Source organism: Vidua chalybeata, chromosome 26 (genome assembly GCF_026979565.1).
Source record: "Vidua chalybeata isolate OUT-0048 chromosome 26, bVidCha1 merged haplotype, whole genome shotgun sequence".
In the NCBI taxonomy this organism is placed as follows: Eukaryota; Metazoa; Chordata; class Aves; order Passeriformes; family Viduidae; genus Vidua; species Vidua chalybeata.
Genome location: NC_071555.1, coordinates 43,131 through 55,878, shown reverse-complemented (window position 1 = coordinate 55,878; position 12,748 = coordinate 43,131). Strand labels below are relative to the sequence as shown.

At 52.4% G+C, this 12,748-nt stretch overlaps 1 protein-coding gene across 1 annotated transcript in view; it reads right to left on the bottom strand.

Moving 5' to 3' along the window:
• Positions 1 to 76: 76 nt before the first annotated feature.
• Positions 77 to 12,748, bottom strand: part of CAVIN1 (caveolae associated protein 1) — a 28,875-nt gene continuing 16,203 nt past the window's right edge. The window contains exon 4 of the mRNA XM_053964944.1: positions 77 to 2,465. Coding sequence (XP_053820919.1) covers positions 1,800 to 2,465 — 666 coding nt within the window. The 3' untranslated portion in view covers positions 77 to 1,799. The remainder of the gene's footprint in view (positions 2,466 to 12,748) is intronic.

The following is a 12,748-nucleotide window of genomic DNA, read 5'->3' as shown; positions in this document are numbered from 1 at the left end:
CGCAGCGCTGTGGGGATCAATGCCTGTGTGGCAGCTCCTCCCCAGCGCCCGGTGCCACGGAGAGGCCGCACACTGGTGATTTACAAAAGAGACTTTATTGCTGCGCTGCTGCCTGGGCACAGCCAGGGACAGGCGAGGATCACCCGGGCTTCTGCCGCCGTGGCCCTGCTGTCCCGGCCCCGCAACTCAGAGAAAACCCGCGTGAAAACTGGCTGTGGGCCTGCAGGAGGCTCCGTGAGGGCAGGTGACCTGCGGGCTGGGGCCCACACGGGGCTGGGAACCACCAGCAGCCAAGAGCCGGTGCCCAGCGCCTCCCCACACAGGCAGCCTCGGGGCCACCGGTGTCTCAGGGCTGCCTGCAGCCGGCACACGGAACCGACCGGTCACACCTTCTGTGGGGAGGGAAGCTGTGGCAGGACCCTGAGGCCGGGACAGCACTGGACGATTTGAAGGAAAATAATTCTTAAAGGTAAAGCAAGTTTATATATTGGGTTATGTGAACAGCAGCAGCCTTGTGCTGGCGGAGCAGGATGGGGAATGCGGGGCTAGGGCTTGCAGTGGGGGCTGAGTATGTAAGAGCCAAGCTGGGCTGAGCCAGGCAGAGCTCCCAAGCCACCGTGTGCTGCCTTCGTGCTGCCTCACTCAGGGCATGGAGTGAAGCTGCAGAAAGCAAGACACAGGGAGGAAAGCACAGGACGTGGGCATGGGCATAAGCCTGAGCGGTGCCAGGACCCCTGCAGAAAGCAGATGCTCGGAAATGATCAAGGTCCTGTGCTAGACAGGTGTCAAGGCCTCTTTCTGATGGTCTAGAGCCTCACATGGCAGCAGTGCATCCCACATCCCTCTGGAAACAAGTCCCTAGCTGGGGCAGCTGCTGCAGCATCGCTGCCTGGGTGTCCCCCTCTCCCAGGGCAGCAAGCGTGGACCCCACTGCCTGCTGCCACCACCTCTGTGGGTGTGGAGGGAGCAGATCCAGCACTCCAGCCCCTGGGACTCGCCATGGACCCTGGATCTCTGGCAGATCCGTGGCCCATGTGGGAAGCCTGCAGCTTGCGCTGTTCCTGCCATGGCCTCGGGGCACAGCGGGGAGGAGCAGTGGGCCCCAGCTGTGTGACACCCCACAGGCACCCACGGCAGGCCCAGCTGCAGGGTGGCTTCGTGCAAAGGTCACCCAGTCCTTCGGAGGGCAGAGAGGAGCAGCTCCACCTGCCCCACGCCAGCTCAGCTTTGCCATGTGCTGCCCAACAACAGCATTTGCTCAGCTCTTCCCTCCCGTGCACCGGCTGCATCCCAGTTCCTCTGGTCCCCCGAAGGAGCAGCCGGTTTGGGTGCTGGGAATCTTCTTGCCTGCAGGGCGGCTGCACAGCCTGGCACAGGGGCCAGGTGGTGTGGGCTGGTGGACTATTTGCAGGAAGGTTTCTTGACACCGAGATTTTCTTATAGAGGTCTCTTGAACTTTCAGCTGTACAGCTTCTTGGGATCAGCACTCTCCAGCTGGGTCATGGCCCTGCCACTCAAAGCACATCTTTGGGTGTGGGGCAAGAAGGCTGCAGCAGGAATGATCTCTGAGGGTGATTTAGTAGTGTAAGAAAAACAGTTCCGTGTTCTTAATGTTTATGTGCTAAAACTAAAATATAAAATACACCTTGTACAAGCAGGCAGGGGATCGGCATTGGCTCTGCAGGGTAAGAAGGATGCATTGTGTACACTTCCCTGGGGCTCCAGGGCAGGGAGAGCTTGAAATGTGAGTGATATTGTGTTCAGCTGTCATCCACAACCCTTGTGCTCTGCAGCCCGTCCTACTCGCTGTCACTCTTGTCCACCAGTACCGCATCAGTCTCCTCCGTGATCTCCAGCAGGGTGTGCATGTCGGGGCTTTCCCCACGCATCAGATCTGAATTTTCTCCTTCCTCTCCACCAACCTCCACCAGCTCGGTTGCTTTCACCTCCACCTCACCCTCTCTTATTTTCTTGACATGAAAAGTGAAGGGTGGCACTTTGTAGACGGCTGTCTTGGACCTGGCGTAGATGGTGTGGTCAGGGGTGAAAGACTTCCTCAGTTTGTCCCGAGAGCTCTTCATCTTCTCCCTCCTTTCGTTAGTCACAATTTTAGTGCCCAGTTTGTTCATCCTCTTCTCCAGGTTGTGGCGGGTCTTCTCCAAGTTGTGACGGGTCTTCTCCAGGTTTTCCTTGGTCTTTAGCTTAGTTTTTTCCATCTTCTCCTTTGAGAATGCCTTCTTAAAGTCATCCACCCTTTTCATGCCGCTCCTTTTGATGCGTTCTGCCCGTGACTCTTCGATAATCTCTTCAATCTCCACCTCCTCATCTGAGGAGAGCTGGATGTGGTCCTCCTCTGTGTGGTCCTCACCCACAGGGACCTCCTCACCCTCACCTTCCTTCTCCAGCTTTTCACCTTCCTTTAGGGACTTGCTGATGCTCAGTTTAGATGGGAGCTTCACTTCATCCTGCAAGACACAGAGCGGAGCCAGTGAGACACACAGACACCGGCAACCCTGGAGCCAGCCCATCCTCCGTCCCACAGCGCCACAGAGACATCGGCCTCCACCCAGCTAAACACACCCAGGTTCCTCAGGCCTGGGCTCATCCTCCCTTACTGCAGCTGATAAGTTATTGTGAAGAGGATCTGCTTAGGACTCTCCCGTACCAGGACTCAGGCACCAGCTCTGCTCACCCTAGGCCGGCTCCAAACTCATCTGTGATGCCAGAAGTACGGGAAAGGCAGCCCAGCACTGAAACTGGAGGCTTTTCCCTTCTTCCTCTGCCCGTGTCACAGTCCTGTGCCCTCCAGTTTCATCTTTATCCCAGACCTGGCCATCACAGCCCCTCACTCCAGGGACACGTGGACCACCAGGACAGTGGTTTTCAGTGGTCTCCAGCCTGGCCAGGTCCAGCTGCGGCCCCGAGCACAGCACAAGGCTGCAGAGGCATAGCCAGAGCTGAGAGTCTGGCCACCGCACCAGCGTGCACACTCTGTCCTGGCTGCCCCCAGGCTGCACTCAGACTTTCCCAAGGCCTCAGGATCCAGATGTGGGGCTGGGACATCTCTTGGGATGCAGCAGGCTGCCCTGTTTTTCCTATTTCTCCACTAGGGAATAAATTAGAGAATTTGCCCAGGTCCATATCTGGAGATGGTGGAGACAGTGGTCCCAACTCACACAGCCTGGTCTGCACGGAGACACAGCTCTGCTTGGGACAGGGCGGGATTCATTCAGCTTCTCCATGAGCCTGAGGCAGCCAAGTTCCTGATCCCAGTGGCAGAGGACAAGCATGTTCCTGGGAGAGGGGCACAGGTCTGGAGTGGGATTGGTTTTCATCTGAGCAGCACATAGCATGCGTCCCTGCTGCAGTGATTCACCTCTCTGTTCCCAGGACAGGCTGGAAATAGCCCATCACTGTACCGAGTGTCACAACTGCAGGGCTGCAGCTCAAGCTCAGAAATTTATTGCCCAAGCAGTTTTAATCTACAGAGCTGGGTGGGAGAGGTGGGAGCTGCCAGGACCAGCCTGTCAGAAATCCAGCAGCAGCCAAAGGGCAATGTGTGGAACGGGCACACAGCATGCGGAGCTGCTGGGCTGAGGTTTGGAGAAGAGCCTGGGCAGCAGGACAGCCAGGTGCCATTCTGAGTCCTGGGGCAGGCAGCAGCAGAACAGAGCAAGGATGGGATTCCTAATCTGCACTGGCAGGAACCAGGCCCAGGGAAATCAAGGGGCAGTCCCTAGTGTACCCCAAGTGCTTGAAGTGCATGGCAAACCCTGGAACACCAGCAGTGATTTGCCTGCCCCGGCTTGGGGAGGTGCCCTGGGACCCAGGAGGGTGACTTTGCTGTGACACCTCCCATGCTCTGCGTGTCATAGCAGCTGCCACTGCTCCACTGCAGCTGTGCACGAAGGAGCTGCACAGGTGCCAAGAGCCAGGACACGGGGGATGGTCATTCCCTCAGGCATGAGGAGGGGTGTTCCTGGTGCTGTTGTGGGACAGAACATCCTGGTCCCTGCTCAGCGCCGGAAGGGACAGCGTGTGTGCATGCCCTCACCCTGAGCACTGTCCCACCGCACGCCACTGCCCTGCCTGACCAAGGTCACTGCCACTCTGTGGCTCTGGCCTGAGCTCCTGGACAGAGGCTGGAGGAGATGCCCTCCCTGCAGACACGGGTGCTGTCCCCAGCCCTCTGCACTGTCCTCAGCCCTGTCTTCCCTTGCACCCCTGGAGAAGCGACACAATTCACCGAATACGCAGCTTCACCTGCGTGAAATCCAGAGGCTCTCAGCTGCTTTCTCATTTTTTTCCCAAGCACAGGTGCTGTTCCTTGGGCCAGCTGAAGTTCTGGAAGCACAAGGGCATCTGGAGAAACTTTTGTGAGCAGTGAAAAGCCAGTTCCATGGAGCACTGGGCTCAGTGAGGATGGCACAGGCTGCAGTGTCTGTGGTGAAAGCACAGAGCTTGCTGGAGCAGAGCTTTCATTCTGGGTTTTTTTCAGAGCAGAGAACTGTTCTGGGTGAAGTTCTTCACCCTCCAGATCACAGGTCAGATCTCATCTACTTTGTGGAGATTAAGGTGAAGTGGCCAACATGTGTTTTCTTCATTTGATGAGCCACTTCAGCAAGAAAACAATACACATGTTCTCTAGAGGGCCAGGTCAGTCCAGGGCAAACCCACACCATGGGGAAGGCAGGGATCCTGTTCTCCACAACAACACCTGCCGGAGCAATCCCAGAAAATTCCAGGGACCCTGCCCAGCCAGCAGAACATCAGGAACTCCAGCCACTTCCTTCCCTCTGAGGCAACACAATGAGCCAGAACAAAGGCATCCCCCTCTCGCCTGGCAGGGTTTTCCCTGGAAATGGGCCATATCCTGCAAACCCTGATCCTATCATCCCTTGTGAGCTCCAGAATATGTGTTTGCAGAAAGAAACACCACCTCAAAAACTCCAGTCTGTCACATAAATAACAACCTTTCCTCATACTACACCAGTATATCCAGCTCTTGACTGAATTTTCTGATGGGATGGGATGGGCTGCACCAGCAACGCTCCCATCCAACCTCAGCAGCATCCTGCAGCTCTTCCCTCACAGCCACAAAGACATGGCCAGCAGCAGCTTTGGATACATGGGACAGTGGGAGCAACCCCTCTTGGGGTGCCTGCAGCTCTCCCTAATCCTGCACTTCACAGGGAGAGCAGCAGCTGCCCAGCTCCATGATCCCACGGGCTGCACTCAGGCACTTCTCCCACTCTGCTGGCCCTGCTCCATCCCCACAGCCCAAGCCCAGCCTCGCAGCACTCACAGCTCTGCTGTTGCCTCTGTCAGGAGGCACCTTATGGATCAGACCCATGGATCAGAGAGAGCACAGCCCTTCTCATACGTGAGGATCCCAGCCTCCCCCCTTGGGACTCTTTCCAAGAGCTTTTCTCCAGCTGTGTTTGGGAAACCCTTCATGTCCTGCTCCCGACCTCTCTCTCTCCTAGGCATGGTATAATTCCTGCGTTTCCCACCCTCAGCCCACCTCTTCCTCACTGATTGCTGATCTGATCAGTAGATAACCAGCCGGGGGACCACTGGAGGATTTTCAGCAGTGTGCTAAGGGACAGTCCCTGGAGTCCAAGCTCACCTGCATTCAGGGATTATTCCTGTGCGTTCAGGTACAGCACAGCTGGTGCAAGAACATCCACAGCTCTGGCACATCTTAATGGGGACCAGCACGTTCTACTGAGCATCCCTTGCATGTACCTCCCCCCTGTACCCAGGCACTGCCCAAAAGCCACCAAGAGTCTCCTCCTCCCTGCCCAGGAGGTTTCTCCAGTGGGGAAGGAGAAGGGGAACTGCCTGGTGTGGGCAGGACATGCCTGCAGACACAGGCGTGGAGGATAATGGGACATGACTGGAACAATCAAGAACCATCCCAGGCTGGCTGCTGCACAAGTCCCTACTCGGTCCGAGCAAGGCACTATGCTCTCTGCACTTCATTTCACTCATGACTCATCTAGTTAAGCCGCATTTTTAACACCAGGCATTCTATTTTTACTTGGAAAACACTGATCCTGAAGTGGGTGAGTCCAAAATCCTGGGTCTTGGCATCCCTGCCTGTTGGGGTGTTCAAAACCTGACTCCCAATCAGCAGAAGCAAACCAGTTCTGTTCTCTCTGCTTGGATCCAACTGGCACAAGGACAGCGGGTAAACAACATTTTTCAGAAGATTTTGGTACCAGCAGCAGCAAACTCTGGCCCTGCTCTGTGTACAGTGCAGAGCTGCACCCAGCAGCAGGACAGGGACAGGGAGCCTGCATTATCCCTGCCACACAGACCTCCTGGGATGAGCTGTGCTTTGGGAAGCTCCCTGGCACTGGGCCAGTCCATCTGTAGACTTTGTGGGCACCCAGAGGGGTCCCAGTGCCCACAGCCAGCCCCAAGGGCAGCTGGCTGCCAGCTGCTCTGTGTCCTCCTATTCAAACAATTCCCTGCTATTGGATCCTCAGCAGTCTCTCCTCGGCTCCCCTGAGTGGGCTTTTATCTGACATTGTTTTCGAGTTCCCTGGCAGTGAGTCACCCGCAGCCCACGGCCATGGACACCCGCCTGGTTGCTACAACACATGTAAACACTTCCCCTGGCGTATAAAAGGCCAAGGAGACACAGAGCTGAGCTGCATTCCCACTCAGTGTGTAAGAAACAGAGTCCCAGCACTCCCAGCCACTCTGGTCTCCAGTTGGAAGGTTTAATGGAAGATTCTCACATGCACATGCAAATCACATCTGCAATTCATTTCACTCCGTTATTTTTACACAACTGCAACAGCACAAACAGAGAGTTTGGTTGATGTTTGCAGCCATAACATGCAGAAAATGACCAGCTCACATTCCTGGGCTCCACTATGACCAAATCGGGCTGATCCCAACGCTGGGTGAGCTGGAGCCTGTAGCCCCTCCTGCACCCCAGCCTCCCTCTGTCCACTCCTGGCAGCACAGCCTGGCCCTGGCCTCGGAGAGACCTGGGGAGGATTAGGAGGAGCTTGGGCAGCAAACAGCCCTCCAGGTCAGGTCAAATTGTGCCAGAGGAGAACACGTTCTGCTCTCGCGTTTCCATGATAACTGCTCTGCTGTGCCAGGCCTCAGAGGACGCTGTTTTGTGCTGACCTTCCCAAGTGTCATGGGAAGGAGGATTCAGCTATTCCTGAGTAACAACAGCATGCCTGAGAAGCACCCTGAACATAGCAGGGCTCAGGAGTGTCTTGCACAGAGGGGACTGTGCTTTTTTCTCCAGAGCTTTGGTAGAACAGACCTTTTCTGTGGAGACTGAAATTTCTAGATTGCTAGATTTTTTTCTTTTATTGCTAGATCAAAAAAGAAAAAAAAAAAAAAAAAAGGCTTTTCTTACATCTGGCATTCTCCTTGAAAAGGAGAAATTTTCCCTGTCAGCTTTGCCCAGAGATCACAATTCCTGGACTTGGTTCACCCTCACCTGGCTCTTGGAATAGTCCTGTCCACCCAAGTGGCCATTCCCACTGGACAGTGCTGCACACGCTGCTGGGTGACCCCCAAAGGGCAGCTGGAGCTTGGGGTGTTTTGTCCAGTAGCTGCACAATGACAGGAAGGCAACAGGCCACTGTGGCCTTGTGGCCAAAATGTTTTATGAACAGCAGTTAAAGTCAGGGTGTAGAGGACCTGAGCAAGCAACGCCAGGGGCTGTGGCAGAAGTGGGAGATGCTGCAGGGGCTGCCTGAGGCACTGGAAGTTTATGTCACAGTTTGTGGTCTCTGCCTGTTTTACCTGTTTAAAACAACAACTTCAAACCATATCACAATCACAAAGTAATGCTCACAAGAAGCCTGAGGAGGTGGGTGTTCCAGGGCTGTGTTTTGCAGGAAGAAATGGCAGCTCAAAGAACAGGTGGGATTTGCCCAGTCACAGCAGATGGCAGCAGAGCCAACTGCCCCTGGCCACTTGCCCTTCATGCAAGCCACCCAGCAGCTTCTCCCTCCCAGATCTCCTGAGAGAAAATCCCAGCTCCTCACACCCACGCTCATGCAGCAAGCACATTAGTCAGCAGCAGGATCAGCCTTGGAGGTCTGAGAGCCCGAGGCAGCCCCGAGCAGGCGAGAAGCAAAGGCTCGGAATCAGCAGCTCCCAGAGCTTCGAGGAGGTTCAGAGTGATCTTCAGGGGGTGCCGCTGACGAGGCCCTAAACTGCTGCCTCCTCGCGTGTCTTCTGCTGCCCTGGGCCTGTCTCCACGGGGTGGGCTCAGAGGGCAGTCCCTGGCGAAGACTCAAGGCATACCCGTGGCATCTTCTCGGGCTAAGATGAGGAAAACTGCGTTTCAATGGCCGGGGAAAGGAAGCACAATGGAAACACTTACCTGTTCCTTCCAGGAATCTGATTAAGAACAACAGTGATCCGGGTTAGCACGAGAACAGGTAGAGAGAAAAGGCACAGGGGTATGTTTTAGTAAAGGGAGAAGCCAGGAAGCAGAATTCGACAGAAAAGAGAGTCAGCAAAGATCTGTGAGATGGAATAGTGTCCGTCTCTGATTCAGAAGGCCCCAGGAGACACAGGATCCCTTCTGTGGGTTCAGGCACATTCCCACTGACACTGCCACAGGGCCAGACTCTGCTCACAATCACAGGGATTCAGTGTCACCTGTTGGGGACATGTCTCCCTTTGCTGTGGTGTAGCTGAACTCAGAGTTTGCTTGTAAGTGTAAGATCATGAAAAAAAAAGGTGGTGATTTTAAACCCCTGTGTTTATTGATTCAAGGGCAGAGACTGCAGAGATTGAAACAGGCGGGTGCAACTCCAGAACTCTATCTGCTGGTTTTGTCACGTACTGACCTTACCCTAAACCAGCGCCAGATAATTCCCAGCAGCTCCCAGATCTCTGCACCCAGTGACACATCAAAGTCAGGCATGGCCTTGACTCTGGGTTCCAAGGGTTGGACAAAGTTTGTGTCCAATAGTGCCAAGAGGTTCATGAAAAGAGAAGCCTCAAGCCTTAGAGACGAGACTTTTGGAAGTCACCAAGGAATACTGCTGAGATAAAAAGATCTAAAATATGAGGGGAGAAAGCAAATCGTGTTGGGATTAGGTAAATGTTAGAGGGCTAAATAGTTCATTTTCTAGTAGCATCTCCCTGAGTAGTAGAGTCCTCCCAGCCTCTATAATTCTGGGTGTTGTGCAATCCGCCTGGCACTTTCTATCAGGCACATCCAGTTACCCTGTGTCCTGGAAGCTGTGTCTGAAAAGCTGGATCTGCTTCATGAGCTGTGAGAAACAGCCACCTGGGACAGGCACCAGAGCTGGTGCAAAGGAAGGGAGGGAGGGTGGGGAGAGGAGGAGGCTGTGCTTGGAAAAATGCTTTGCCTTTAGTGAGTCAGAAGAGACTCACTCAGAAGAGCTGTAGGAAACAGAGAAGTAAAGAGATTGAGAGTGAAAAGGAGCTTTTTCCCCCTCTGACAGCATTAAAATTTTTTGATGCCATTATCAGTCTGTTTGTACCACTGGCTTTGTTCTCAGATCTACTCCTCCCAGATAATTCTGTCTCAGCTGATTGATGACTCCGGAGCTGCTCCTGAACAGCAAAGCAGCAAAGACGGGGTTTGTATTACAGATCGTTTGCAGACACTGACATTTGCATCCTCACATAAAGCTGAAGACTAAACATCCTGAGACTTTTTATTCTAAATATTTGATTTTCCTTTACTGATACTGCACATTTTGTTTCTGCTCTTTGTCTATCTCGCAGCTGGACATTGGACCCACAATTCTTCAGCTGCCCTGTAAGTTGTAGGAGATCTTGCAGAATCAAGAGGACAATCACAAATGGGAAAAAAGAGGGCTAAGCCTGTTGCTGAGTAGTTTATAAGTCATTGCTTTGTCTTCTGGGTTGTGCACATGAGAGACCTGAAGGAGGAATATGTGACAGGAGGGATATTACCTTGGGTTTGTTTTCATGAGCCACTACTCATCCAATCTAACCCTATCCCAATGGCTGGGCAGCCTCTGGTCCTTTGCTCTGAGACAATTTATGGCTGCACAGCTCAGCCTGGAAGTATAATGGTGAAAGGATTTTAGCAAAGCAAACACTTATGGCACCAACTGCTTATAAATAATAGCTGAGCAATGAAATATTTATGCAGTTGATACTAGACTGCAACAGAGAAATCCATGCTCCAGAGTTGTCTACTGGTAGACTGTTAATCTGCACTAAAAGAAATCCTCAGAGTCAAAGCTATTAACAGCCTGACTCTTTTTAAGGCTCAGTCTCCTCTGAATTATTATCCTGAAATTCTTATAGTTCCATAATATGCAGAGAATATGCAAGATTTTTGTACATCGGGATATTCATGTGGTCCCCCTGCAATGGAGGCAGCACTGACAGGAGCTGCTTTAGACTGGATTTGCAGTGAAAGTGAAACCCACTTTTTATTTTAAAGTATTATCAGAAAATAAATACAGTGGCTGCTGCAATGCAAATCCCTGCTGTGACCCACTGGGAAGAGGGATGGATGTTCCAGCACAGAGAGCTCTCAGCCACGTGGAGCCAGCTGGTCTTGCAGGAAAAGCACCCCGTGGGTACCTGGTGCCTGTGACTATCCCAGTGCTGTCACCAAAATTGCTTTGGAAATTCCTATTTACTTTTTAATGCTGGTAGCTGGGCAAGCTGCACTGAACTGCAGGCACGTCACCCATCCAGGCTGTCCCTCAGGGCTACGGATCTTGCTGGCTCTTGTCAATGTTCCACTGTCATTAAACTCATCATGAATGAGTTTCTGAATGATTAATTTGAAACAAAACCATAGCTCTGGGCAGTGGAGAAAGGCTGTAGCCCATGGGCAGTGGGTTTGTATGCCCTGGGGTCCCTGCCCTGTACTTCTCCTCAGCTCCCTGAGCTCATGTCTTTTTCCACACTCTTTTGAGGAGCAGAGATCCAAAACTGAGACAGTTCAGGTCTGGCCTCTGAATCTGTCACACTAATGGGTGGGTTTGAAATCTACCCCTCCTTCTCTCGATGTACAATCTCCCATCCGTATAAGGCCCATGCGAGCACAAAGTCAGGCAGGGCTATTTATATTTCCTTGCCCAGCCCTACCCACCCAACACTGCATGGCTGGGATCCAGGTCCCACCCTGCTCTCCCAACAGCACAGCCCTTCCCATGGAAACTCACATCTCACACAGCTCAGAGCGGCCACCAAAGCCCCCTGAAGAGCAGATGAGCCCCACGAGAGCCTCCCAACAGGACAGCGTGGGGAGCACTCACCCACACCCCTCAGACAAAGGCTGCTCTTCCCAACAAAAACACTGCACATCCCGAGCCAGAGCTCCCAGAGCTCAGCGCCCACATGAGCCTCAAAATAAAAGAGCGTCACACTTTGGAAATTCAATACTCCGTGTGCATGCCGAGTGCTGCAGGGGTTTGTCCGGTTGTAACAAAATCAGCCTTAGGCATTTGCAGGAATAAGTTTAATTTTCAAAAACAGCTTGAAGGAAAATGCCAAGCTTACATAAACTGCCACGTGCCACTCTCCAGCTGAACACGGCACAAAGTCTGGTTTCAGAGCAGTAGCTGCTTGCACAGGACATCCATTATTTAACCATGAACTGCAGTAACCAGCCCCATGTTCAGGATCCTAAACCCAGGAGATTTGGGATGAAGTCACTTTAGTTTGTTTTTATTAGCAACCGCTCTCACGGAATTTTTTGGTGTCCTGATTTCTCTGAAAGACAGGAGCCTGGGACAGAGACACAAAGGAAGCTCTGAGCTTTGTTCCCAGGGGCTGCTGAGCAGTGCAGGCACTCACTGACATCAGACTTTTTAGGAAGGTAAGTTCTGCACTGAACGTCTTCGTACACAGTGGCCTGTCAAAGCTGTCACCTCTGCTTTGGCTCGGCAAGTTTTCAAAAGAGAAAGATGGGGCAATTTGGAGGGGTACGGTTGTTTTCAAGTTTTATTCTAAAGAATTGATCTAATTCCCTACATTAAGTCTATAAAAAAACTCAACTTGGAGAAATCAGACCAGCTCCTGGCAAAATCAGCTCAAAGAGGGTAAGCAAGTGAGAAAACACAAGCTGAGAGTGATGAGTGTAAATGTCCTGCTCAATACCTCCCCTCAGCCAGGACATGGGAGTTATATCCAGCCCTGCACTTTCTCCCCCAGATTTTGAAACCACCCCAGCAGATATGCTCAGGATCATGCCACAGGTCAGGCTTTCCCTGATAAAAATTTGCTTTTCATCTCCTCCTAATCTACAGTGAGCAAAACACAATTCTCACAGGCAGTCTGACTTCCCTCCAAGGTGCAAAAGGTTTTATTTGCACTCCCGAAATAATCCCTCCACAATGGCTGAAGCCCCAGGACTCAGTGCTGAGAGAATAGTCAAACATCAAGAATCAGGAAAGAGCTCATTTATCTTTACCTCTTTTATTTCTTCCAACTGCAGAACTGTGCAATGTGGAACCTTATTAGAGCAGGACTCTTGCTCTGCTCAGATCTTTCACCCAAAAACAGCCACGCTGGGATTATGGAATATTTTACATCTCTAAGGATGAGTTTCTCTCTTGTTTTCCAAAACAAAAGTCTAATAAATCTTTGGACCTTTTGCCACAGCAACTGAAAACACACAGGAGTCATCCCCAGCTTGAGAAAGTAGCTTTCCCTGAGTCAGAGAGGAGCAATAATGTGCTCAGCACTGCAGAAATAATTTCATGACCAGTAACAAACCCAACAGACACTTTGGTAG